Source organism: Pavona decussata, unplaced genomic scaffold (genome assembly GCF_977016875.1).
Source record: "Pavona decussata unplaced genomic scaffold, jaPavDecu1.1 SCAFFOLD_244, whole genome shotgun sequence".
NCBI lineage: Eukaryota > Metazoa > Cnidaria > Anthozoa > Scleractinia > Agariciidae > Pavona > Pavona decussata.
In genome coordinates, this window is record NW_028145649.1 from 1,754,978 (window position 1) to 1,782,920 (window position 27,943).

Consider the following 27,943-nt stretch of genomic DNA (forward strand, 5'->3'; position numbering starts at 1 on the left):
TGAATAAATTAATTAAACCTGGATTTAACTCTGTTCTCTCTTAGAAGGGGTTTTTGTGTCCTCTGTTGTTCTCAATGTCTTCAACGAAAACTGTCCAATTAGAATTCATTATTGGCGCGTATGTCAGGAGGGAGGGGACGGAGTCGTTCTACCAGTGTGACGTCACATAGCCATGAAAAAAGGCTTCTTTCAGCGGCCATATTCACATGCTTTTTGCCTCATATGCCGTTTTCAGAAAGAAAATTAACCCTTTTGAAGCACTAAATCGAAAGAATACATTCTAAGAAACACTCGACAGTTTAAACGGTGGAAATTGAAGAGTTCCTGGCGAAGAAATCACGCTTTGTTTGAAAGATTGTAGAACCACAATGCGAGGAGGAGAGGCCATTGATAAGCTTTTAAAACACACATCACATTACATCACTTTGTCGAGCTGATGCCTAAACGCTACTGGAAATCCACTTCACAAAAAGATAAATAAATAAATAAAAGTTCGATTGTCAATTTTTACTAAACGTTTTCATTTAGGAAAGCCTTTTGTCTGTTTTTCTTTCAATTTTTTTTTATGAATTGAGGGCACTTTGTAATAGAATCTTACAATTATTGACATTACATAACCAGGATAGAAACGTGAGTCGGGCCTGTATGTCCAGTGAGTGGTCATTGCGTGCTATTACTATTCCGTTACCTCAATCGCGACGGGATGATACGTTTCCACCTGCACTTAGTGCTAAATATACAGCATCTCATCCCGCGTAAACGCCCATAGGCGTCTTAATTTGGTACAACTTGATACTGAGCGTTCTATAGGGACGTTTTCCGTTTAGCCCAAATTTTAAGTTGGAACTTCAAGAAACTTTCCGTGTCGAAAAGGCCTTTTTTAATTTCCATCTGGAAGAAAGCCACGTTTGGAGTCGAGATTGTATATGGGACAATAGGCCTTATCACGGTTTTCGACGCCATTTTGACGAGTAGGCAAACAGGCTTAAAATAACAGTGTTTGTATGGAAATCCGATGTCAGATAATTTTCTTAAAACATCGCTTCTGAAAAATTCATGAATTAGAAACTTTTGAAACTAGGAAAAGGATTTTAAGAACAAAATTGGAGGGATGTAGCTGTGACAGAAAGCGTCCAGTCGTGGTTTGAACTTTCCATACATTTGTCTGTATAGCGAACCAGCCGTAAACTGCTACTAAAAATAGTTCGCGGGAAAAAAATACAGGGAAATGTATGGAAAGTTCAAAACACGACTGGACGCTTTCTGTCACAGCTACATCCCTCCAATTTTTTTCTTAAAATCGTTTTCCTAGAGCCAAAGGTTTCCAATTGATGAATTTTTCAGAAGCGATGTTTTATGAAAATTATTTGACATCGGATTTCCATACAAACACTGTTATTTCAAGCCCGTTTGCTTACCCGTCAAAATGGCGTCGAAAACCGTGATAAGGCCTATCAATCAACGAATGAATGAATGAAAGGATCTTGCGACGCGTATCTAGCATCCCCTGCAGATATTCCAGGGGTGGATGACATCATCACCAACTTGGAAAAGGAGAGAGAGCCTGGGATCGAGATCATCGAACGCACTCCCTAATCTTTGATTATTACTGGTTGGTAATAATGTTAGCGTTCGACGTAGAAAGAACACACTCCTAATACAGATTGGAGTCAAGATTGTATGGGACAACGTTGATGGAATGAATGGATCTTGGGACGCGTATCTGGTATCCCCCGCAGATTTTGCAGGGGCGGATGTCATCATAACCAACTTGGCAAAGGAGAGAGAGCCTGGTGACATCTATCCTGGGTACCAGAGGTTTTTCCTCGCGCGCGGCGAGAACACTTTTTCGGCCCAAGGCCGAACTCACGAGCGGCGAAGTGCGGCACCGAAACAAAGACTTGACCGAATCCTCTGGTACCCAGGGACAAAAAGAACAAACATGGCGGCAGCCGGGCGTTCAGCTGCTCAACGCCGACAGTTATTCTTCTTTTCCTTCTCCACTTGGTAACCACTTCGGCCGAAATTTCTCCATGTAAAGCAAGCGAAACGTTCTTCCGCCTTCTAGGATCTTCCTAGTGCTAGGATCTTCCTGCCTCCATGTAAACAGCCCCTTACCTGATAACAGTCCACACAGCAAGGAAGCACAGTCAAGAATTCAACAAGCAAGCACACCAAACGCGAAGGGAAGGTCAAACTCGACAAGCAAGCACATTAAATATCCATTATATTATAAACACTGGGTTATACATTGATAGCATGTTTTTTTGCGATTTAAATAAACGTGTTAACATTTTCTGGCAGTTTATGTAATTTTCTTTTCCCAAATGGTCGAACGCATCTCGCTAATCCCTGATTATTACTAGTTACTAATAATAATCAAAGATTAGGGAGTGCGTTCGATGTCACCTACCCTCGGACCTCTATAAAGCGGCCACCCTGGGGACTTCGAAAACTGGCCGCTTAATAGGGGTACAATATAAATTGGCTAGAAATGGCAGTCAGCGTAGTGTTATTACCTCTATATAGTAAAACGCTTGTTGAAAAGTGAACATATGTGAAAATAAATGCAATGAAACAAAACATTAAGTGCCCACTATTTGCGCATTTCAAGTGCGTGCAAAGTTTTAGCTCTATAAACACAGAGTAGCCGATAACTACAGTATTTCATAGTGTTGAGTATGTACAGAAAAGTGTGCAAATCTATGTAACAAAACATCAAGTTTCTTAATTTTTTTTTTTAAACAACAGTCTGTAAAAAATTTAGCTCAAAATATTACAAGGACGAACGATCCGTCACAGCTGTTTGCCGTTGTAATGGAGTTGTAACGAGAAGATCAAGTCACTTGCCTTTCCGATAGATAGGGCAAGGCCCTGGTAACCGTGAAACTGGGCAGTGTCAGAGTTGATCGGTGTCATTATAGTGGAGATTAAATTGCAGTTCTTCGTGTTATCAGTTATCACCTTCATATTATCTGTCACCATTTTGCTTGAAAAGATAATTTGCTGCCCGCTTAATGGAGGTAAAAAAACCAATAAATACTAAACTTGCAAAAGCAAAAAGGTGGCCGCGGCCGCTTAATAGAGGTGGCCGTTGAATAGAGGTATCGAATACAGCACTTTACTGACAAATAATTCGGGACTTTGGAAAGTGACCGCTTAATGGAGGGTGGCCGCTTAATGGTGGGGCTCTACCTGAATTTGAGTGAAATTTGAAGAGTTTTAAGAATGGATAGAAGAAAGAAAATGATTTTTGGAACACTAACAGACAGTCGACAACCACGCAAGAGCACCCCAGGTTGCTAGTGGACTAACTTGGTATCCGTCTATTAATTATTAACTACAAATTCTAATTTTAAAACTTCACTAAATCTTCAACATTCCTTATTTCTTTTAATTTTACCAATCCTTCAAGAAAAATTATTTCCTTCCAAATATACCTAAAAATCACCCAAAAATTCATAAAACACCCCAAATCATTAATTTGTGCTATGAATGGAGGGTTTTTGTATTGCTTGAAATGCAAACAAGATATTTTCATTTGACCGATTTTAGGCGGCGTGAAAATGGCTTTTAGGTGAACCCCCACCTTAATAGAGGTCTGACTGTAGTTTACATGGTGCTAGGATCTTCCTATCTCTCAGCTAGGAAGTTCCTATCTCTAGGAAGATCCTAGCGCTAGGGCCAGGTACAACCTTTTGCATGTAAACTGAATAGAGAAAACATATGGCGCTAGGATGATCCGCCCTCTATGGTCTTTCTAGGGCTAGGATCTTCCTCCCTACATGTATACAGCCCCTAAGTTGCGTTGTCTACATTTGAAGTTAGAGTTACTGGCATTTGGAATCTTGCGAGGGCATATCGATATGAGTTCATTTCCTTCGTTTCTAGCGGGAGTCGAGTTTCACGTTCTTGCATCGCGTTTGGTGTGCTTTGCTGGACGTCTGTACTTGCTTAGGTAAGTTGCGTTGCGAGTGAGATTTATCGACGACTTCACGAAGTTTGTACGACTGCGAAGACACACGAAAACATTGACTCGCTCGAGCAACCATTGTGAGCTGTGAATTATGGGATAGATAACCCTGTTCCAGTGCTTCTCTGACCTGTCACGCAAAAACGTGACTCCCGTAAGTTTCTCACGTCTTCGACAACTTCAACTGGATTTTGCGGTTTTAAAAGGTCAGTGACCCCCAATTTTTTTTAGACGGTTAACCTTCTTTGACAAATATATCTGCTTACTGTCCTTAAACGAAAGGAAAATCAATATAGGAAGTTACTGATTTTTTTTTAATTTATCTACCCACGCGCGATCGAACTCCGCACATTTTGTGCCACTTGGGGGTAGGAAAGACAAATAAGAATAGTTGTTGGGATAATGAAAGTGGAATTTATTTGTTTGATAGGCCCCCTGAAATAAACTTCGGCAATGGAAGTTTGTCTCCAGCGATTCGCTTATAAAATTTTTGTATCAACAACGTTAACCGGTGAGTTCATATCGAGTGACGAGGGCCGTTTTCTCAAAATGAGCGCAAACTTGCAGATGTCATATCTCGGAAACAAAGTCGGTGACCCCCATGTTTTTTTTTTGTTGTTTTTTGTTTGTTTGTTTGGTTTTTTTTTTTGCATTTCAGATGTAAGTAATTTATGGACTAACTGCAGCAGAAGTTTGGAAAAAAACATCAATGTTGAAACATTTAGCGAACGTCCTTAAGGACACAGTCACCTTTGTGACCGCGCTGACCTGGACACTAGTTTTGTCAGGAAAGTTCCTTGGAGATGCGTGACACTTGAAAATGTTTTCAGATTGGATTGATATAAAGATAATTATCAAAAAGTGTCAAAAATGGTTTGAAAGAAACACAGACGTTTCGGGTATATAACCCTCGTTCAGTGTGGAGAAAACCGTTGAAATACGCTACTGGAAACACGCGCGCATATGAATAGTAGCGCGCGCATGCATTGAAAGTTGCAATTTAAACAATAAAAAATACGTTGATGTCCTATATGGGCCACCGTAGAAATCCGCTTCAATCTTTCCAGTGTTTTATTGGAGTTTCAATTGTTTTTTTATTAAAAACCTGTTTCTGAGTATGCTTTTGCTCATCCTATGATATTATTTTATCATGATTTGGTCAAAAACAGTATGGATCGCGTCTCCAACGGAACATGAAAGGAAGAGGTGGGAAACGTGAAGGCACTAGGTGGAAGAAATCGCCTACGTCGACTAAAATAACAAGAGAAATCAATCAAAAACATTGGAGAGCAAATCACCATGATATATAATTGGAAAATCGCATTTTCTCAACCTGGCGAGAGGTTCGTGCGGAGGGAATCTTCGTAAACGATTCGAACTTCGCGTCATGGCTGCTTGGTTTGGAGCTCAGACGAAGACAAGCTTCGGTACACAGTCGATTACCTCCTCGACAAGGACAACCTCTAGTAGAGCCTTGTTTTCTTCGGGTCGAGCAAGCGTTCTTGCAATGACATGGGTTTTGGTTCCTAAATTTAGATACAGTCGAACCTGTATATAACGACCCTGTATTAAGTGGCCACCCTCTATTAAGCGGCCAGTTTTTAAAGTCCCGATTGTTTGCTCATACGAACGCTGTATTTGTTACCTGTATTAGACGGCCACCTCTATTAAGCGGTCGCGGCCACCCTGTAGCAGTCCTATGTTTGTCTTTCTTTGTTATTTTTACCTGTATTGAACGGCCACCCTTGAAAGGAATGAAGCCATATGTTATTTTATGCGGTATTTTATGGTTTAAATGCGATGCAGCGTCACTATAAAGAAATAACATGTACAAAGCTACTGTAAGCTGATACTCCGCCGTTTACTATAGTTAACGCTTTTCAAATGTCCGCAATGTGCTGAAGTACAGTACCATACCACGAAAGCTGAAAAAAAGTTTGTTTTGAATATGCTTCACTCTTTAGCAAGAAATTCCTCTTTAATTAATTTGTTCTTCAACCATGTGACATTGTACATTGAGCGTAACAACTATGAAATGACGGAATGAGATATTTTGTTGTGAACTGTTAGTCATAGAAATAGAGCACTGAATGCCGTAGGAGAGTAGAGGACAATTTATTGTTTAGTACTTTTACACAATGTTGCGTATATTATACCGTTAAGTTACAACTTGGCACTGAACTTTGTTTAAAGTATTGATCATTTGAAAGAGTGTTGATTGTCCTATTGTTTCCTTGCATGAGGTGTTTTTGTATGATACGCTATTAAAATTGACATTAGACCACTCCCAGTGAGTATTTTTAGTGATCCTGTATTAAGCGGCCACCTGTATTAAGCGGCCAGTTACTCAAGTCCCGAGGGTGGCCGTTATATACAGGTTCGACGTGGAGAAGCTGTAGAAACCACAGACAGCAGGAGGCAGGAGTGGGAAACCTAGGAAGTGATAACTCGCTAAAATGGCCTCAAATCAGCAGAAAATAACAAACAGACAATAGGCAATACACCCTAGAAGCAAGATATGTTATTTTTATTAAGAACTTTCCAATATTTGTACCTCTAAACCCGATCGTAAATATTCCCATACAAACTCATATATTTGCGCCGTGACCGCTATTACGCAAGATGATCATCACTCACAGCATGAGCTTGGGCTGCCTGTGTGCAAATCAGCTAAGAAATGGTATCTAGTGCGCATGTCCACCAGCTGACTTAATCAAGTGTGATTGTTTCTCGCAAACGTGCCCAGTTGCATGCGTGCACTGTTGCCATGACAACTTCACGTCGATTTAAGTGGCTATTGTTTAGACTCATTGCCGATTCATCGGTGTTCACGTCGGATGTAACTCGGGAATGTAAAGGCCTGGCTAAATTAGGAAACATTGTTGCGGAAACATTGTTTCTTGTTATCTTTTCTTGGTGGCTAAATTAGCAGGAAGCAAACAAAATGTTTTGCTTCTCCGGTGGCTAAACGAGGAAACATTGTTTCGGACAACAGAGGGTCACGCATGCGCATAATAACAGACTGACTTCGTTGCTAGGAAACATTTTTAATGAGCAGCACTGGAAACTAGTCAACATTGTTTTCATGGTGGCTAAACTGGGAAACATATATTTCGGAAGCAAAATTTGTGACCGGAAGCAAAAATGTTTTTGACTTGGGGCAAAAACATTTTCTTGTTTCCGAGCAGCAACAAATTTCCACAACATATGTTTCCCCCGCAACAGTGTTTCCGCAACAATGTTTCCTAGTTTAGCCGGGCCTTATGGGGGTGTTTACATGATACCGGCGCGACTTTCATTCCGGTACGAGTTCACTCCAGTTCCTTCTTGTGGCTCTGTATTCGTTTACATGATACCGGCACAAAATCTTGTACCGAAGCGAGTTCACCCCGGTAACTGTACCGGCGCGAAATTTTTATTCCGGTACGAAAACTCATCCCGATGTCATGTAAAAGCGGTACGGCTGTTCGCTCCGGCATGAAACCACTACCCTAGGAGTCCAGAACGGATACCGCATGCGCAGTCTTCGATATCCAATCCAATATGGCGTCACCTGGGCGTCATAATCACGTCGGTCGAAATAAAGTGTCCATTCATGTAAACACGGTATGAAATCACAATGTCATACCGGTATCAAACTCGCACCGGGGCGAGTTTTCACATGTAAACACCCCCTTAAGACAACTATAGAAATCGGAAGGTCCTTTGAGGAAATGTGTGTCAGTTTTCTTTTGTCTATCATCTGAGCACTCTAATTCTTGCAATTGCTCCCAAAGGCGTCTATTGTTTTGCATCTCAGTTCGATTCACAAAAAACTTTTCAAAGCTGTTGGACCGCAACTTTTCTTTGATAGTCTCTTAAACCTTTAGCGCGCGCTTATCGGAACGATCTCGAATATCAAACGTAAAGACAGCTCTTATTAGTTAATATCAAGAACTCAGGATGCTCAGCGTTCGGGTCTTCGCAGTAATATGAAAGTGAGAAAGAAAAGTTAGGTTAATAAGTGAGGTTCATCAAACAAATTTTCTACTCTCTAGGGAATAAATTCAATAATTCAAAATCTAAACGAGAATGAGCAGTCGCCTGCGGAACTGTCAGACGTCAAGACGTTGAGAAATCTCGACCACACAAACTCATTCTGATCACATTTCACAGCCCTCAAATCGACCGTCTTGTTAAAAAAAATACAGATAAAAAAAACATCGTGTTTGGGATGAACTTGAATTGCATTCAGGAATCTCGGCAATAATACCTTCGGGAATTCACACACGCGCTGGAAAAAGACGGCTTCACATAAATTAACTTTGCAGTTCGAACTGCCGATCAACAAACAAACATCGAACTTCGGCCTACATTGACCAAAAAGCCTCGTTCAAGATCTCATTTTGAAGCTCTCAAAATGCTCTATTTTCATAAATACATATCGAACTTGGAAATGTTTTGCGAAAAAAATTAAATGCATGCAAAGAGGTCCCAAGTCATTCTATGCAGTTCATTCACACATCAAGAACAAAAGGATACGACAATAAACTCTGCCGCTCATTGTCGCTTAATTGCGCCCTTGTTCCATTTCTTTGAAGTCGCTTCAGGTCCTCATCCAAAAGATCTCACCTTTTTCCAAACAAATGAAACCAAACTTATCTCTCTTGGTAGGAACTGAATATTACATTTGTCGAATACAATTGTTTGAATTAAGTTATAAAGGACTTATTTTACAATTTAAAATGATACATCAAAATACTGCGGAACTAATCCCTCAGAATTGTCCAGAGCTCCAGCCTCTGTGGTTGTTTGGTGGCAAACAGATTAGACCTCATCAAAAACAATTTTAACTTGATAATGAATGTGCATTAGTGCCAGGGACGACAGCCTTTCCTGGCCCATGCATGGGGTGTCTAGAAACCTAAGACCTAAGACCTAAAACCTGGAAACCTAAGACCCGGAAACCTAAGACCCGGAAACCAAAGACCCGAGTATAAAAGGTTATTATATAAATCCCTCTTTGAATTAAAAAAAATTATAACCATTCTTCAACTTCCCATATCTGGATAACTGCTTTTCTGAACGGTTTTAAGGGGAAAAACTTCTACGGTCCAGCTTTTTTGAGGTTGTCGCCATTTTGTTTTCTCAAAGATTGGAAACTAGTTATGATCGGTAAGCAGGGTTCCGGGTGGGCTGTGAACGAGCATAGGGTTCCCGGGAAGTAGTGAGGTTCAAGAGTAGGCACTTTCCCTTGCAAACCAAAGCCGGGAAAGGTGACCCGTTTTAAAGGTTAGGAGAGGAGGAGTAGGAGAAGGGAGCAGTGAGTGGGAAGGGATTCGTTTCCTTTCTTTGTTGACTCCCCTCCCAGCCACCTATAGCTACTGCATTTTCAGTTTGTTGTAGCCCCATTTCCCTGAGAGCTCTCGTTCGCTTTTCGCGCTCGCTTGGAGATAACGACTGCTACGTAGGATCAGCCGGTTGACAAGAAGAAAAATATTCAGAGATTCGAAAATTCTACTAAGATCATCGGAAGAATAAACAATTAAGTGTAAAGGTTTGCATTTAAAAACACATCACTTCAGAAAAGATTTCTTAAAACAATATCTCTTAAAAGAATTGGGAAATGGGTTATAAATACATTTTAAGTGGCCGATGGGTGTGGGTAACAATCGTACTGTAGGTGTGCGACCCATCGCCTTTAAAAGAAGTTAAATATAAAATGAAAATTAATCCACTGAACAAAAGTTATTGAAGTTATATTTTTATTTTGACATGGTTTTAAGGCAATAAAGCAAAAAATTGACAATTTTACCTACAAAGGGAAGGTAAAACTTTACCAATATTAATTTCCAAGCTATGCCGGATACGGTTTTTTGTTGTCAATTTTACTGCAATTGAAAACTTGCAAACTTGGCGGACTTACTGGCAAGCAAGACGCGCTCGTGTGGTAATGAATATACCACAAGTTGCACATGTAGCGATGACTTACTATTATTACAATTTGAAATTAGGTTGTTTAAAATATCGTATAGTTTTCTTTGTTCGGGTAAAAGTGTTGATTATTTTCTTTTCAGGTGGTGACAATTCAGTCAGGCAAACAGACTAGTCCAATCAATTTTTCTAGCTATATATGAGTCAGTGATCCACATTTTATCCTTTTCTTTCAAAGTTGCTTTTGCAATCACTGACTTTTGAATTCTAGGGAAAACGTCCGATGGAACCGCAAACACGGTTTCTTTCACATGGAGGTGGAGGACCCCAGGAAGGTGAGGTACCCCGCCTCGGTGGGGTTACCAATCTCTCCATACAATCTCTCTTTATTTCTTGGTCGCGTTCACATGTGAAGTGGGGTACCTCACCGAGGCGGGTTGCCCGGTCAGCCGAGGCGGGTAACCCGCTTAGCTGGGGTGACTTTTCTCCATGTGAATGCTGGAGGTGGGGTGGGGTGGTGTTCATCCGGCCAATTGACTCTGAATTCTTTGTTGATGTATGTATTTAGCAACCACGCGATAGCTTTTTTAAACCTCACCCCAGCGCCCCGGGGTTGCATGTGAAGGCCTGTTTTTTCTGACCTCGGGTAGATGGGGTACCTCACCTTCCCGGGGTCCCCCACCGCCATCCTTTCCCACGGCCGTTGACGTTTCTGCGGGCAACTTTAACATTCCATCAAGTTATAATTCCTTTTTTTAAATACGGCTAACTCAGAAGCTCGTGTTTCGCTAGCACTGTGCAGTACAATTTTCTCGGTATGGCGTTTCGAATACCTACGATCCCTCCTTCAAAACAGAAGGAGGTCGACTGCACCGGATTGCCGCCGGTGCTTCCATTTTTGCAGTTTTGCAACAAGAAGGAGATAATAATTGTTTCCCAAGTATCTTGAATATATTTTTTTCTGTTTATACGGTCTATCCACGTCACGCGTGACCAGTATTTCCGAGAATGAAATGAACATTAGAATTGCTCTTTGTAATGTCCGGCATTTGCATATAATCTTGAACATGTTTATTTCATTCTCGGAAATACTGGTCACGCACGACGTTAAACAAAATGGGACTGTTGAAATTTTAGAACCCGGCGTTCAGCAAAGCAGTAATCCATGTGTGGAAAGTTGAAGTATAATAATTTTATCATTATTTCTATAATCAAAAAAAAAAAAAAAAGGTTTTAAAACAAGGGTCTTAGGTTTCCGGGTCTTAGGTTTCCACAGGTCTTAGGTTACCAGGTCTTAGGTTTCCAGGTCTTAAGTTTCCAGGTCTTAGGTTTCCGGGTCTTAGGTTTCCGGGTCTAAGGTTTCCGGGTCTTAGATTTCCAGGTCTTAGGTCTTAGGTTCCTAGACACCCGCCGTCTGACAGTTGCTCATTCTCGTTTAGATTTTGAATTATTGAATTTATTCCCTACAGAGTAGAAAATTTGTTTCATGAACCTCACTTTCTTCTTGAAATAAATCAAATGAAGCCTGGATTTTTGATATTACTGCGAACGCTGAGCATCCTGAGTTCTTGATATTAACTAATAAGAGCCGTCTTGACGTTTGATATTCGAGATCGTTCCGATAAGCGCGTGCTAAAGTTTTAAGAGACTATCAAAGAAAAGTTGCAGTCCAACAGCTTTGAAAAGTTTTTTGTGAATCGAACTGAGATGCAAAACAGTAGATGCCTTTGGGAGCAATTGCAAGAATTAGAGTGTGCGAGGTTTGTTTTCCCTCTTCATAACAAATCGCTTTTTATTTAAATTTCACATCCTTAAAATTAGTCGAATTAATCGAAAGGGACATCATGTAACACGCAGCACGCAAAGCCGACTTTCTCGCACACCATCGACGATGCATCATGTCTATAACTCCGACATGGACACGTTTTAGTCTCACCTTTTCGCTAACTTTCGCCATTATATAGACCTTTTTCATAAATGGCGGCCGATTTATTATACTTTTCAATACATGTTCATTGGCCTTACTAACCTCATTTCAGAGTAAGAATTCTTTTGAATTTTGCACTTGCTGGCGAGGCTAGTAGGGCTAATTTTCACTAAAACAAAAGAATAATTTATCAGCCGCCATTTATAAAAAGGTCTATAAACTATCTACTGTGGGAACGTTTATATGAACCGCAGGTTTCGAAGAAGGTTCAGATGTGGCCATACCGTGGTTCTTCTAATTGTTGTTCTTCTTATTTCCATGTGTTTAGTTAACATAGCTAAAGACTTGGGCACGACAAAAACGTCATCAAACTTACGTACGTCGATAGAGTACAAAGCACTATCTTCAGCTGTAATCGCGTCGAAGAGATGGAATTCTCATTCCTCAGAACACAAGACAACACTCTTAACTAGGAGAACTTGTGAGCATTATTACTATCTCCTTATTCTGGTATCGTCTGCACCTGCTAACTCGGACAGAAGAAACAATATTCGCAAGACATGGGCAAGTGACAAGGAATTGAAGTGGCCGCGATGGAAGACTCTTTTTCTGCTTGGTGAAACGTCAATACAAAACGCTTTAGCATCGTCGCTGCTAAAGGAAGACGGAGAGTTTGGGGATGTCGTGCGAGCAAACTATATTGAGAATTATTATAATCAAACGTACAAGATACAAATGGGACTTGAGTGGGCAATCAGATATTGTGAATTCTCGTTTCTTTTAAAGGTAGACGATGACGTTTTTGTGGACGGAATAGCAGTGATATCTTACTTGAGCGAGCCTTCTACACCAAAGAAAGAACTCTACGTCGGTAATCTAGTCAAACGGGCGAAGCCCGTTCGGAAAGAGGACGCAAAATGGTCTACATCCTACGACGAATACGGCGAGACTTTCTACCCCGATTATTGCTCGGGTTTTGGTTTCATTCTATCGTACGATGTAGTAGGACTGTTTGTTGAAATGTTCGACTTTTTGCCGTTCTTCAAAATAGATAATGCTTACGTAGGTACGCTGGCAAACGAAAATGGGATACGAGCGAGACATTCGTCCGGCTTCGAAAAGCCAGATAGCAATTCTTATAGTTTGTGCATTCCCTTTGCCACGACCCTAGTACGGCATGGAACACTGGGAGAATGTCTAATCGAGATTTTTAATCATTCTACCACGAATAGAATGTATTTCTTTTACAGTTAATTAAATGCTTCTCTTCAAAATTGTAAATATCGTTCTTTGTGTTTTCGTCGGTATCATAATTCAAGCTAAAGATAGGTTGTTTATGTGGTTATAAAGCTATTTTCCGTGATGTTGTCTATGTTTGTCTATGGGGATTTGAAAAAAACACACCGTCGACACGATTTAAACGCGATCTAGAAACAAGGCGTAAAAAGGCCGTATGTGCCATAGGCCGTTTTTATACTAGAGGACGCATTATTCGTCTGGACGAACTTGGGCAAACATTTGTTGCTCGTCTGGTTATTCGTCTCTAGTATAAAGACGGGCACAAGACGCATTATCCGTCTGGACGAATTATCTTCCGTTATTCGTCTTGAACGACGCACGACGGAAAATAGTTTGTCCAGACGGATAATGCGTCTTGTGCCCGTCTTTATACAAGAGACGAATAACCAGACGAGCAACAAATGTTTGCCCAAGTTCGTCCAGACGGATAATGCGTCCTCTAGTATAAAAACGGCCATAGTTTCATTCCAATTCTGAAGTTTCTAAGCAGTTCCCTCTGTCGAAGCGAGGTGTAAATAATAAAGAGCTTGCAAAACGTAAACAAAGAACAATACATCGCGTTTTTGATTTATACTATTTGGGACTTCATACTGTCAAAATATATACTGTAAAATACGGCAATACGAAATATATTTCCGCTATCATGAGGCGTCGTCACCCTATGGAGTCGTTCAATATCGGCGCATGTCGATCTAACGAGGTTTGTATGGTCTTATGGTTCTGAATCCGAAATTGTTGATGCGAATTCTCAACCAATTGGTTGTCTTAACGAGCTGTAGGTGAACAATATTGTGTTCATAAAATTTGAATAGCTTTAGGAACCGCGTGAGGCGAAGAGAGCATATAGCTTATTAATCAAACTTTCAAGCGTCGTTTTACAGTCAATCCAGGTCACGCGTGAACAGTATTTCCAAGAATGAAATAAACATTCGAATTTCTCTTTGTAATGTCCGACGTGTGAATGGAATGTTGGACACTTCTATGGAAATCGTTCCGAAAAAGACGCATTGACTGAAAAAAATGATTCAAAATACTTGGGAAACATTTGTTAATCTTGAAATATTCAATTTTGCAATGTAAAGAAAAATTCATAGCTTTATGCCGTCAATAAGCTAGGGAAATTTATACGGGAACTCTGAAATCTCGTTGGCGATTTTCAAAACTGACATGTAAATTTCAAAATTCCGTTCAAATTTCAAAAATATCGTTCACGCGTGACCTGGGTTGACTGTAATAGTGTAAATTAAAACAAGCCTACGTGTTTATGAGTCGCTGCACTGGCTTGATCGAGACTCACAGTATATTCAAGTCCTTTCCCCAGTAACAACAGAACAATTTACCAATAAACTGTAACATACATGTATATGATGCACCATTACAATACCATTACAATGCCTAAAATGTGCACGAATTGTACGAAACTCTTCCAAATTAAAGTCAACCCAGGTCACGCGTGAACGATATTTTTGAAATTTGAACGGAGTTTTGAAATTTACATGTCAGTTTTGAAAACCGCCAACGAGATTTCAGAGTTCCCGTATAAATTTCCCTAGCTTATTGACGGTATAAAGCTATGAACTTTTCTTTACATTGCAAAATTGAATATTTCAAGAATAACAATTGTTTCCCAAGTATTTTGAATCTTTTTTTCAGTTAATGCGTCTTTTTCGGAACTATTTCCAGATAAATGTCCAACATTCCATTCACACGTCGGGCATTATAAAGAGAAATTCGAATGTTCATTTCATTCTTGGAAATACTGTTCACGCGTGACCTGGGTTGACTGTAAAGAGTGGGTCCGTTAAGACTTTCGCAAGTTTTATTTTATTTAATTTTTTTTTCGAAAAAGGAAGGAGAATCGGTCAATGCGCTCCAGATGGCGGTCAAATCTCACCCACTATCGTCGCCTTTGTTCTTCATCGGATCTTACGTTATACGTTATCGCGTAATATGTTGATTTTGTCTTTCGTTTTCGTTTTGCCGCTAGTTGGACTCCCAGTCTTTTTTTTTTTTTTTTTCAAAATTCACTGTCGTCGGCATACCGATTTTGCCATCCAAATTTTTTCTCGATCACTACAGGAGGCATATTGTTTACGGGAGTGCTATTGATAGTTTACAGTCGAACCAGGTCAAGCGTACCCCCCTAGATTCTATTAATGAATCTATTATTTGAAAATTGAACCCGTTAGTCGTTTCAAGTATTCAAATCAAAATTAGATTTCTGATTGGATTATACGAACCAGGGTACAAATAAGGGTGTCTAGAAACCTAAGACCTAAGACCTGGAAACCAAAGACCCGGAAACATAAGACCTGAAAACCTAAGACCCGGAAACCTAAGACCTGGAAACCTAAGACCCGGAAAGCTAAGACCCGGAAAGCTAAGACCTGGAAAGCTAAGACCCGGAAAGCTAAGACCCTTGTTTTAAATTGTTTTTTGTTTTTTTCTAAAATTAAAGAAATAATGAATATTATACTTCAACTTCCCACACAAGGATTACTGCTTCGCTGAACGCCTGGTTCTAAAATTTCAACAGTCCCATTTTCTTTCGGGTTTCCTCCATAGTTACAGTCAATTAACATCACGCGTGACCAGCATTTCCGAGAATGAAATGAACATGTTCAAGATTTATGCAAATGCCGGACATTGCAAAGAGCAATTCGAATGTTCATTTCATTCTTGGAAATACTGGTCCTCCTGTTATGCTTCAGTCAGCGTTAGTGATTTGCAAAGCAAGTTAGTAGTGAAACACATAAACGTTATGTCGTTGTAAGTATTAATTACCGCTCTCACTGAGTTGCGATATATCCTATTCTGCAGGAATTTTTATTCCAAGTGTAGAGCGTGTAATTGTTCATTTGATAGAGATGTCAACCGTACTTTGATGCTTTATTTTACAAAGACCAAAGGCAATTTTAATCAGTCGTTGTATGTTCGAATTTTACGATGTGTGTTTTTCCTTCTTGCTGGTTCGAGAACGTAATTACGTCTTAAAGACTTGTTGATATTAAACTACGCATTTAGAAGCAAAGAAAGTATTACTTGTTTCTTTTTATATTATTGTACAATCGTAACAGTGAATACTGTGATTAGAATGAAAGAAGGCGACAATAGGAGCCAGCTTGAGAAATAATTTTTTTAAAATAGTTTTAATCATTATTAATAATAGCTTGACCGGTTATTTTCCCACGTATATTACTCTCTGATAAACAACCCATTAACTAAGAGGGCAGTTATCACTCCCAGCCCACCCGGAATCCTGCTTGACCGGTGTTTTAAAAAATTTGAACGAAGTTTTGAAAATCGCCAACGAGGTTTCAGAGTTCCCATAGAAATTTCCCAAGTTTAATGACGGTGTAAGGCTATGAAGTCCAACGTTTTTTTACATTACATTAAGTGTTTTAAAGTGTATATGACACAAAATCTTTTATAAGTTTATTAAGAAGAGCTTTCAAAATGATGAAGAATGGCATTTATTTTATTGCAATAGCATTCTTGGTTGCCGAGTTATTCAAGATTTAGGTTTATGCAAATTAGACAACTTGTGACGTCACAAGACTGACACAAAATGAAGGGAAATCACAAAATTTGGAATATCTACGCAAATACCACATCTACAGGGTTGAAATTTTGCAGGGTTGATGTGCTGACAGAACTACACATTGTGATAGTGGCTATGATGTCACCATAGCAACGTACTCGTTACCAGACCTCTACCTTCCCAAAATGACAAATGCCTTATTTATTGCTCCACAGTCAAACAGAATTTCTTATACTTGTGCTGCGTAATTTCCATATTCCCTCACACCCACGGAATAAACATCAAGAGCAAAAAGCGCTTCTTGGGAAGGGAAACTCTGATTTTATCCTTTGGATGGTGAGGGCCTGGAGCCCATTGTGTTGCCATGGAAATGTCATAGTGGATCATATCATGAAACTTTGTAATGAGTATAACAACTCTACAAAGTTTCAGTTCTATACAGAAAAAGGCTTAAGAGATATTCCGTTTTTTGTGATTTCCCTTCATTTTGTGTCAGTCCTGTGACGTCACAAGTTGTCTAATTTGCATAAGCCTAAATCTTGAATAACTCGGCAACCAAGAATGCTATCGCAATAAAATAAATGCCATTCTTCATCATTTTGAAAGCTCTTCCTAATAAGCTAATAAAAGATTTTGTGTCATATACACTTTAAGAATAACAATTGTTTCCCAAGTATCTTGAATATATTTTTTTCTGTTACAGTCAATCCACGTCACGCGTACGTGACCAGTATTTCCGAGAAAATGAAATTGTAATGTCCGGCATTTGAATATAATCTTGAACATGTTCATTTCATTCTCGGAAATACTGGTCACGCGTGACGTTAATTGACTGTAACTATGGAGGAAACCCGAAAGAAAATGGGACTGTTGAAATTTTAGGACCCGGCGTTCAGCAAAGCAGTATTCCATGTGTGGGAAGTTGAAGTATAATTATCATTATTTCTTAAATTAAAAAAAAAATAACGTTTTAAAACAAGGGTCTTAGCTTTCCGGGTCTTAGCTTTCCGGGTCTTAGGTTTCCAGGTCTTAGCTTTCCGGGTCTTAGCTTTCCTGGTCTTAGCTTTCCAGGTCTTAGGTTTCCGGGTCTTAGCTTTCCGGGTCTTAGGTTTCCGGGTCTTAGCTTTCCAGGTCTTAGGTTTCCGGGTCTTAGGTTTCCAGGTCTTAGGTTTCCGGGTCTTAGGTTTCCAGGTCTTAGGTTTCCAGGCGCCCGTTTCTCAAAAGTCCCGCTAACTTACCAGGCCCGATAAGTCAGATAAGTGTCTTTGGTGATAAATGTCTCTTAACAGAAGTACAATTTTTGTTAAATTGAATACTAAATTTTAGAATCTTATAATTCTATGAAAACATTGCCCAAGTACCATGTCTGTAATTACTGAGTAATCGGCCAAAAAACATTTAAAAATATACTTTATACCGGGACTTTCGAGAAATGGCCTAGGTCTTAGCTTTCCGGGTCTTAGCTTTCCGGGTCTTAGCTTTCCGGGTCTTAGCTTTCCAGGTCTTAGCTTTCCGGGTCTTAGTTTTCCAGGTCTTAGGTTTCAGGGTCTTAGGTTTCCGGGTCTTAGGTTTCCGGGTCTTAGGTTTCCAGGTCTTAGGTTTCCAGGTCTTAGGTTTCCAGGTCTTAGGTCTAAGGTCTTAGGTCTTAGGTCTTAGGTTTCTAGACACCCGTACAAATAATGCATGAAACCAGAAAACCAGAAAGCCCGCGGGAAAAACCCCTCTCAATATATTCAGAGCGGCAATTCTTGATTTATATAACAGTGGATTTTCCAAAAAACAGATTTCTCGTGATTTACAGCAGTCAACGCGTACTGTCAGAAAGAAAATTCGCCATTTTAAACCGGGCACGGTGGGTCCTGTCGCGTAAATTTAAACTCACTAATGATCACTAAATGAACATTTTACGTTTGTACACTTGCGTTTTTTCCGTTAGTTATTCAAAAACAAAAATGAAAAAGGACTGGAAGCGTTTTATTATAACAAACGGTTCTCTTTTTGAGGTATATGCAAATTAATTTAGCGAAAAGTATGCCAACTCACAGTGAAAGATGTTCATTTCAGTTGACCCTCGACAATGGCAGCACATGTGTTGCGCTATTCGTCGACGTATAATGGACAGTCTGGTGAAATAATTATATATACCAAACTTTTTCAAGCTACAAGGTAGGTAATGCTATACATGAAAGATAAATTGGAATTTTTCAGCCCGACTCATTTGCAAGCGCTTGACTTTTGCTCTTGCCATGACCAAATTTGCATAACGAATTATATGAATGTGTCAACAACATGCAGGAACAGTTTGAACGAACGAGCTGTTTCAAATGTACTGTAGTTTGAATTTTACAGGCTATTGCTTTTACTGTTAGCGCGGATCTATGTTCTGCGAATTTTAATTTGATCATTGATCCGCGTTAACAATGAATAAATGAATGCATTCTTTGAAACGACTAATGGGTTCAATTTTCAAATAATCGATCCATTAATAGAGTCTAGGGGGGTAGGCTTGACCTGGTTCGACTGTAAAACCACATTTTCGGTGCAATACGAGTCTCACCCATCCCATTGTAAAAAGTTCACAGCAATCAACATTCACTCACTGCGTGCAGTCGATTATTTCCGGTTCAGTCAAAAACCTTCGAACAATTGAAAAATCCGGAGTAAAATAAAGTTATCGTCGATGTGCAGCGAGTATTAAACACGGCAAAGCAAAGGCGACACACCCGATTGCTCGTCCTCTACTGGCGATACACCCGAGATAAGAAAGGCCGAGTTCAAAATCTCCCTCTGAAGAAATTTCTATTAAATATATCAGAGTTAGCCGGCTCACGTTGCAAAGGCTGTTATAACATAGCTAGTAAATTCGTGCAATCAAATTCAATTGCGCGAGCGTGCTTCATATTCCTATTGTGCACGCTGATGACGTCAGCAAACAAATGCCTCGAGAACTCGGTGAGCGACTTTCCCCATTTTGCATTCAAAAACGGGAGAAATCTTCAGCAAAACGTTTAACTAGAGATGACAACAAGGGAACCAGCTGATGAAGAAGCTCTTCCCACTTTTTCTTTAGGATTGAAGTTTTAAACTCCCGAAAAAAACCTAAAGAAAAGGAAAAAAGAGAACAAGGCCCGTGACATCGTGTCTCGCAAAACTATTAATTTTCAGGCGCCAATTTCGCTTTCTCAGAGGGAAAAGACACCTTTTCGAAACGATAAACTGAAAGAAAGACTGCTAAGGAATACTCGATAGTTTCAAAAGCGGAAATCCGATAATTAACGGCGAAGAAATTGTGCTTCAAGGAGTTATTGTTGTTTTATCCAGCTGACGATCAGCAAGCGGACATTTCATTATTTACTGATTATATGCCACGAACTTTCTTGGTAACGTTGGAGTACTTGTGGGAATTCAATTCACAAGAAATTACAGGTTTGATTGTGAATTTGTACTTAAATACTTTTCTTATTGAAAGCTTCTTCGTATTCCTAACAGTTTTGTTGCGAAATTTTTGAAAACCGTGCACACGGTTCGATAAATTCACTTCAAAATGGACTTGCAGTTCCTTCAAATCACTTGCGCGTTCATCGTCTCGGATTAAAAATTGTACGCCTTTGCTTCTTAGAACAAAGACTTAATTGAATAGATTTTTCATTTAGGGAAGCTTCAGTTGTCTATTTTCTTTCTATTTTCATTCTTGAGACGTGACAACTGCGTAAAACTTGCGTAAACAAACCGACACGTCCTCGCAAACGGAAAGAATTCTCCCGTGTAACGCGAGGATCAAATTTTCAAGTTTGTTTTTTGGAAAATTTTTAATTGGCAACCAGTGTATTTTATTCCATAATTAGAAACTCTAACTACTGTAGACCAAAGGGGTGTTGCCTTTTTTACCCTGTAAGATGTGTATTTTTACCGAACATGGGGTTGTTTATTACCATTTTGCACATTGGCTGAATGCTTGGGAAACCTCTGGCCAACCTAGAATCAACGGGTTTAAAAACTACCGCGTTGAAAATGTTATAAAACAATTGATTCATGCGTCAGCTGTGCATTCATCGAGATATGAAGCACTTGGGAAGTTTGCAGAGCACTCAAGAAGCTAGAGTTGCTCTCGGCTACGCCTCGAGCAACTCTTACGCATCTTTCGTGCTCTCCAAACTTCCCGCGTGCTTCATATCTCGATGAAGCACGCTGACGCATGAATCAATTGTTAAATAGCCTTGGAACATAGACGTATTTCCGGCTGTCGAGAGAATTCATCTCGACAGCCGGAAATACGTCTGCGTTCGCAGGCTACACACCTGAGAGAACAACTGGCATGTACTGTTCCAGTTTATATAAAGTAAATTGTTCTGTTGCACTGAGCTGCTACATTATAATTTTTAAAGTTGTGAAATTTATATGCATGTAGCTTAATATAACGACTGGTGTTATCAAGGAAAAGAAAGCGAAGTGTATAAAATTTAAATCCACTGTCCAAATTTGAGTCCATTCCATTTAATATTTATGGCGAGGCGATCGGGGATCATTTGCGGTCCAACCTGGGGATCATTTCCCGTCCGGGGATCATTTCCGGTTCAATTTGGGGATCATTTGCGGGCCTGTACAGATCAGAACCTGTGATCTAACCTGACATCACACCCATGATCACATCTCTGATCACATCACATCTGTGATCACATGTGAATATTTTTACGTGTGATCACAGAGTGATCACATTATATTTTTACTGGGGTTACAAATAAGAATCTATTTCACTACGATGAGTATTAACCTGCGTTTCTTCGGATTTACCTTCGTGAAAGAACCTGACAGGTTTCTTCTTTGTGCTACAGGTTATTGTTTTGCTTGTTTTTCCCGCCTTCATGATTTTTACATGGCCAAGGTGAAGCCGCGAAATGTAAATATCAATCAACGAAATGAACATAAAGTGAGCCCGTGAAGCATATCAAACCGATAAGCCCTTATCACTCGGCGGCCATGCATGTCTAGGCTTTTGTACATTATGCTTTTGTTTCCCCACTAAAATGCTCCACCTTAATGCTCCATTTTTCCCACTAAAATGCTCGGTATACCTCAAAATGGTCACTAAAATGCTCGGATAATGCTCACTATACAGAGGTTTTAACAGGATGTTAACGCTGACACTATCAAAGTAAGGCTTCACAGGGTCACAGCGAAAACAAAAATGGCCGCCTTTGAGGCTTTGACTCTAAAACCCTGACTTCTCCTCAGTCTCCACTCGGCTGTGTTAGGATGGCATTTGAAATGTTTTTGAATTTCAAGTACAAGTCTTCATTTTGTCTTTAAAAAAAATTATTTTTATTTTCTCTAAAATAGAATCAATTTTCCGGTAAAATGCTACTAAAATGCTCGAATAATGCCTAATGCTTTTGCCTTACTAAAATGCTCGAAAAAATGCTAGCATAATGTACAAAAGCCTATGCATGTTGAGTCTCGAAGGAATGAAAAGCTTTCTTTTCGCATGGCAAGCCTCGGCCAGACGCGAATTCAATGCGAGGCTAGCCGTTCAAAAACAAAGCTAACTCAACATGGCCGCCGTGTGATAAAGGCTTATAAATTACATCAGTTAAATTCTATGTAGCTTTAACTACACGTCAAAATATAACGAAAAGTCTGTTGAAGATAGATTTGAGAGCCCAAAGATGATAAGTTTTATGTGAAGAATATTGTAGTGATGCCATTCGGAAGTGAAACATATACCGATTACGTCAGTTGAATGCTATGCCGTAGTTTTGACTTAAATCAGGAGCTTAAATGCGTCTGTTGAAGAAAGGGCAGTTTCTACTTTGAGAGCCCGAAGCCGATACGTTTTTTGTGAATCTGGAAATTTACTAAATTATTTCATGATTTACTAAAAAAAGTTTCAAGTTTTTTTAAAGTGAGAGAACTATGTGAAGACTGCTCGGCGCTGTATCTTTGTTCAGCTTTGTTCGTCACAAACATTTCAGTCAGTCCCAAGATGGTGGCAATTTTGTATGTTTGCTTGTGCTTGCAGTTACGCTTAAGTCGCTCGTGAGAACCAGCCATGTTGCTGTGATATCCAGAAAAACGATTCACCTCTGAATAGTTCCTGAAACTCTCTTAGTTTATTACGCGGGATGCCCTGAGGGCAGACCGTGTCTAAAATTGGGTTCGGTATCTTTTTCTTCATGGTAGCTTCAAATCTGCACATTAATTTATTACTCGGGATGCCCGCAGGGCAGACCGTGTCAAGTTTTCGATCGGGTATCTTTTTCTTCGTCCTAGCTACAAATCTTCACTTTAATCTATTCATGAAACTCTGCCCTCTCCTAGAAGGGATCTATTGTTCTGATTGTCTTCAACAAAAACGGCCCAATCAAAATCTATTATCGGTGCGTATATCACGAGGGAGGGAACCCCCTCATTCCTTCCTGTGTGACGTCAAATCATCTTTGATTTATTAATTAAACCTGGATTAAATTCTGCTCTCCCTTAGAAGGGAGGTTCTTGTCCGCTATTGTGGCGGCCATATTGTTCACATGTTTTAGACTCAACTATGCCGTTTTCAAAAAGGAAATAAACCCTTTTGAGGCGGTAAATCGAAAGAATAACTTCTAAGAAGCACTCGACAGTTAAGGCCATGTTACACAAGGCAATTTTTCTTGCAACTTGCAACGCAAGAAAAATGTGACGTGTAACACCCCATTTTGCAACTGCAATTGTTGCGTTGCGAGTTGCAAGAAAAGTTGAACTATCTTCTGCTTTTCGCAACGTTGCGAGACAAGTTGCCTGCGTGTAACATCTCCTTTGCAACTTGCAACGTAATTTTGACACAATGAGCCAATTAAAGCGCGTCCTTCGCTCGCGGGAGATTTCAAGATGGCGGCAGTTGTAAACAATGAAAAGAAACTGAGTGACAACGAAAAAATTGGACATTTAAAAGATTACAAGAATCTGCCCTTGCTGTGGAATCAAAATAAGAAATCACCGAAAAAAGTTGAGAAGACCAAAGCAACGAGCGAGCTCGCCGAAAAACACCGTTTAACCAGCGAAGGCCTCAAACGAGTGCTACATTCATTTCGAACATCGATGACACGAGAAGTGAAGAAGAAACAGGAACAACATGGCTATGTCTCTAACTGGAAATTCTATGAGCACATGCAATTTCTTGAAGAACTGGAATTGCCGCTGACATATATTTATAATTTCCGCCGAGCGCGTTGCAAGTTGCGAAAAAAATTGCGAACGTGTGACAACCCCTCTGCAACTTGCAATGTTTTTCAGTCATCATCGTTGCGTTGCAAGTTGCAAGGAAAATTGCCTCGCGTAACATAGCCTTTAAAATGATGGAAATTGGAGAGTTCCTGGTGAAGGAATCACGCTTCGTTTGACACTTCTCAGGTTTAAGCTCACAGCGTAAAAACCTTATCTATGTTTCTTAAACTTTTACGTTTGGCCGCGTTTAAAGTTTTGTATAACCTTCTTAGCTTCCGGTAACCCAAACCTATTACTGTCCGCGCGCGAATTTAAAATTTTGGCAATAGAGCTGCCATGGCAACCAGTGGCTCAAGACGCAAGAAAATACCTTCTCATCCCCATTCCTCTCTCAGCTCCGTCGCTCAAACACTCTCGTCAAATACGCAGGCTGCCCTTACTGTGTTAATTTTTGTTGTTGTTGTCCCAGAAAGATTGGACGGCAAGACCCTATAACCAGTTAAGATTTTTTAAAAAGATCAAGATAAAAAGACTTGCAAGGCCAAAACGCATCGAAACATTGGCATTTTCAAACGAAAAGGCATTTGTGTGGACGGGGGCCGGTGACGAGCATACTGTTTTTATTGTTTTGTTTTTTAATAATACCCGCTTTTCAGTTGACTATCGAAAGCAGTTAAGCCTTTACTTTGGAATGCTTTACTGCGCTTACTTGGTCTATTAATTTCCCGCCATTTTCTCAACCAATGAGAAACAAAACCAAAACCAATCCTGACTTGCTCGCTCGCATTTTCCCGCGCTAGGCACAGGTAACGTTTATTTTCTTTGAGTTCTGATTCAAAAAACTAAATTAAAAACCGTTCTATTCAACATTAATTTCAACCGTTCGCTCTTTCCATGGTTTTAAAAGACCCTATATGACATTTTTATCTTGCAGATACGCTCTTTTTCAAATGTTTCGCTGTTCCTGTGTTTGGGGCACGCACGCCCGCGGAGTGGGGGAGGGAGGGGGGTGGGCACTTCACCCATGTTTGGGTATAGGTGTGCCGCTGGGGATTTGAGACGCTGACCCTCTTTAGGACAAAAATAATTACCTTAAATATCTACCCTGCAGTGTAGGACAGTGCCCCTTAATTTTTAAGACCTTATTTAGACACTGAAACGATAGCGCTTATATCTAGTCTTGAAAGTCTTGCTATAGCGATCGCGCTCAACCCCTGCACGAGCAAATACACCACTCGCCAAAGTAAACTTGCAGAATAAGAAGCAACCATGTCGAACGAACAGGCTACACAGTGGCCGACATATTTTTGAAAACAAGAGCGGCATTCCTATAACACCATATAAGGAGCGCATGATTGACGGAAGTGAATCGCCAAATGCTCATGGAATTTTTTATTCGATGGTCGCGTATCAATGAAATCGGTGGTAATAGACAAATCCTCATATAAACTCTCACTCTGTGTTCAAGGACCAACACTTATCATGTAAACTCAATGTTCATAAACCAAGTAGAATGGCTTAATTTTACACGGGCCACCTTACCGTGTAAGCAACATTTTTACTTCCTGTGGCATAATACCGCACAGAGTCGGAAAAATGTATGCGCAATGACGACACCGTTGGCAACGAAACCAGTATGTCTACCCGTGCAATTGTTAATTAAACAAAACACGTGACGTGACCCGCATTCAAAGTTTGTTTTCCCTCTTCGTGGTAAATCGCTTTTTATTTAAATTTCACATCTTTAAAATAAGTCGAATTAATCGAAAATGGACATCATGTAACACGCTGCACGCAAAGCCGAGTTAGCACGGAGAGTCAAGCAAGATCAACTTTGTGTTCTGGTTGTTTCTCGCACACAATCGCCGATGCATCATGTCTGTAACTCCGACATGGACACGTTTTAGTCTCAATTTTTCGCCAACTTCCGCCATTATTTATAAATAATCTACTGTGGGAACGTATACATGAACTGCAGGTTTCGAGGAAGGTTCAGATGCAGCCATAACGCTGTTCTTCTATCTGTTGTTCTTATTATTTTCTTGTGTTTAATTAACATAGCTAAAGACTTGGGCACCACAAAGACGTCATCAAACTTACGTACGTCCTGATAGAGTACAAAGCACTATCTTCAGCTGTAATTGCGTCGAAGAGATGGAAATCTCATTCCTCAGAACACAAGACAGCTCTCATAACTAGGAGAACTAGTGAGCATTATTACCATCTCCTTATTCTGGTATCGTCTGCACCTGCTAACTTAGACAGAAGAAACAATATTCGCAAGACATGGGCAAGTGACAAGGAATTGAAGTGGCCGCGATGGAAGACTCTTTTTCTGCTTGGCCAAATGTCAATGCAAAACGCTTTAGAATCGTCGCTGCTAAACGAAGATGAAGAGTTTGGGGATCTCGTGCGAGCAGACTATATTGAGCATTACCATAACCAAACGTACAAGATACAAATGGGATTTGAGTGGGCAATCAGATATTGTGAATTCTCGTTTCTTTTAAAGGTAGACGATGATGTTTTTGTGGACACTGTAAGAGTAATATCTCACTTGAGTGAGCCTTCTACACCAAAGAAAGAACTCTACACAGGTCACCTGATGAGAAGAACGAAACATTTTAGGGATAAAGGTGGAAGATGGTCCGTATCCTATGACGAATACGGCGAGACTTTCTACCCCGATTATTGCTCGGGTTTTGGTTTCATTCTATCGTACGATGTAGTAGCACTGTTTGTTGAAATGTTCGACTTTTTGCCGTTCTTCCAAATAGATGATGTTTACGTGGGTATTATGGCAGAGGAAACTGGAATACGGGCGAGACATTCGTCCGGCTTCGAAATGAAGCACGTTAAAGAAGCTAAAAGTTTATGCATTTCCTTTGTCACGACTCTAGTACGGCATGGAACACTGGGAGAATGTCTAATCGAGATTTTCAATCGTTGTACGGCAAACCGAATGTCTTTCTTTTAGAGAGGGCCTGATGGTCCGGTGACTTCATTCTCAGTGGGTAAAATTGGATTAAAGCCACTTTCAGTAAACATGTTGATGTGGTTATTGGGCAGCATGATTCGCGCCGAGGTTTGTCTTGTTCTTTAAACTAATTGTTTGGCATTTTAAAAAATCCACCCGACACGAGCTGACGCAGTTGAAATTCGGCCGGTGATTCTATCAATATAGTTTAATTTTCAGTTTTAAATCCGTTCACAGCTCGAGATATTTGTGTTTTCCAAGAGAGACCACGAGTTTTCAAATTGGACAAGAGATACCATGTCATGAAAAATGCGCTATTTCTGAATATAAATTGGGTGAACAATGTCGGGATCTAATTCTTTGTTCTCACCACGTTTTAACGTCACCTGTGCGTTCTCAGAGTACAGACGCACGGCAAAATGGAATCTATTTGTTAAATAACAAGCTGCTCTCCATAATAATACAGTGGAACCTCTCCTTTCCGACACCTCCATTCAAGGGACACAAAATTTGGTCCATGAAAACTGTTCATATAATCTTCGCATCTGTTACCTCTATTGAAAGGACATCTCTATTCAGGGGAAAGGGAAACTTTTTGGGGTCTCAGAGCCTGGTTTTAATCTCCATTGAGGGGACACAGAATTTGGTCCCGGTAAAATATGTTCATATAATCTTCGTATCTGTTACCTCTATTGAAGGGACACCTCTATTCAGGGGTAAGGGACACTTTTGGGGTCCCAGAGCCTGGTTTGAACTTCCATTCAGGGGACACAAAATTTGGTAGCGGATAAATGTTCATATAATCTTCCTATCTGTTCCCACTATTGCAGGTACACCTGTATTCAGGGGTAAGGGACACTTGTTCTGTCGTGAATTGTAATACCTGTCGTGAATTGTAATAACACTTGTCGTGAATTGTAACACCTGTCGAGAATTGCAATAACAGTTGTCGTGAATTGTAATAACACTTGTCGTGAATTGTAACACCTGTCGTGAATTGCAATAACAGTTGTCGTGAATTGTAATAACACTTGTCGTGAATTGTAATACCTGTCGTGAATTGCAATAACAGTTGTCGTGAATTGTAATAACGTACCTATCGTGAATTGTAATAAC

At 40.0% G+C, this 27,943-nt stretch overlaps 3 protein-coding genes across 3 annotated transcripts in view; all 3 read left to right on the forward strand.

Moving 5' to 3' along the window:
* The window catches only part of LOC146457362 (lactosylceramide 1,3-N-acetyl-beta-D-glucosaminyltransferase A-like), a 134,884-nt gene that overhangs the window by 83,325 nt on the left and 23,616 nt on the right, over positions 1-27,943 (forward strand). The gene's annotated exons all lie outside the window — the stretch shown is intronic.
* On the forward strand, positions 12,063-13,067 carry LOC146457368 (beta-1,3-galactosyltransferase 5-like). Its single transcript, XM_085092134.1, has one exon. The coding sequence runs from the start codon at positions 12,132-12,134 to the stop codon at positions 13,065-13,067; it is 936 nt and encodes a 311-aa protein (XP_084948260.1). The 5' UTR covers positions 12,063-12,131.
* Positions 15,749-27,685, forward strand: LOC146457369 (beta-1,3-galactosyltransferase 5-like). Its single transcript, XM_085092135.1, has 2 exons — positions 15,749-15,828; positions 25,918-27,685. Exons 1-2 carry the CDS (start codon positions 15,749-15,751, stop codon positions 26,825-26,827), a joined length of 990 nt encoding a protein of 329 aa, XP_084948261.1. The 3' UTR covers positions 26,828-27,685.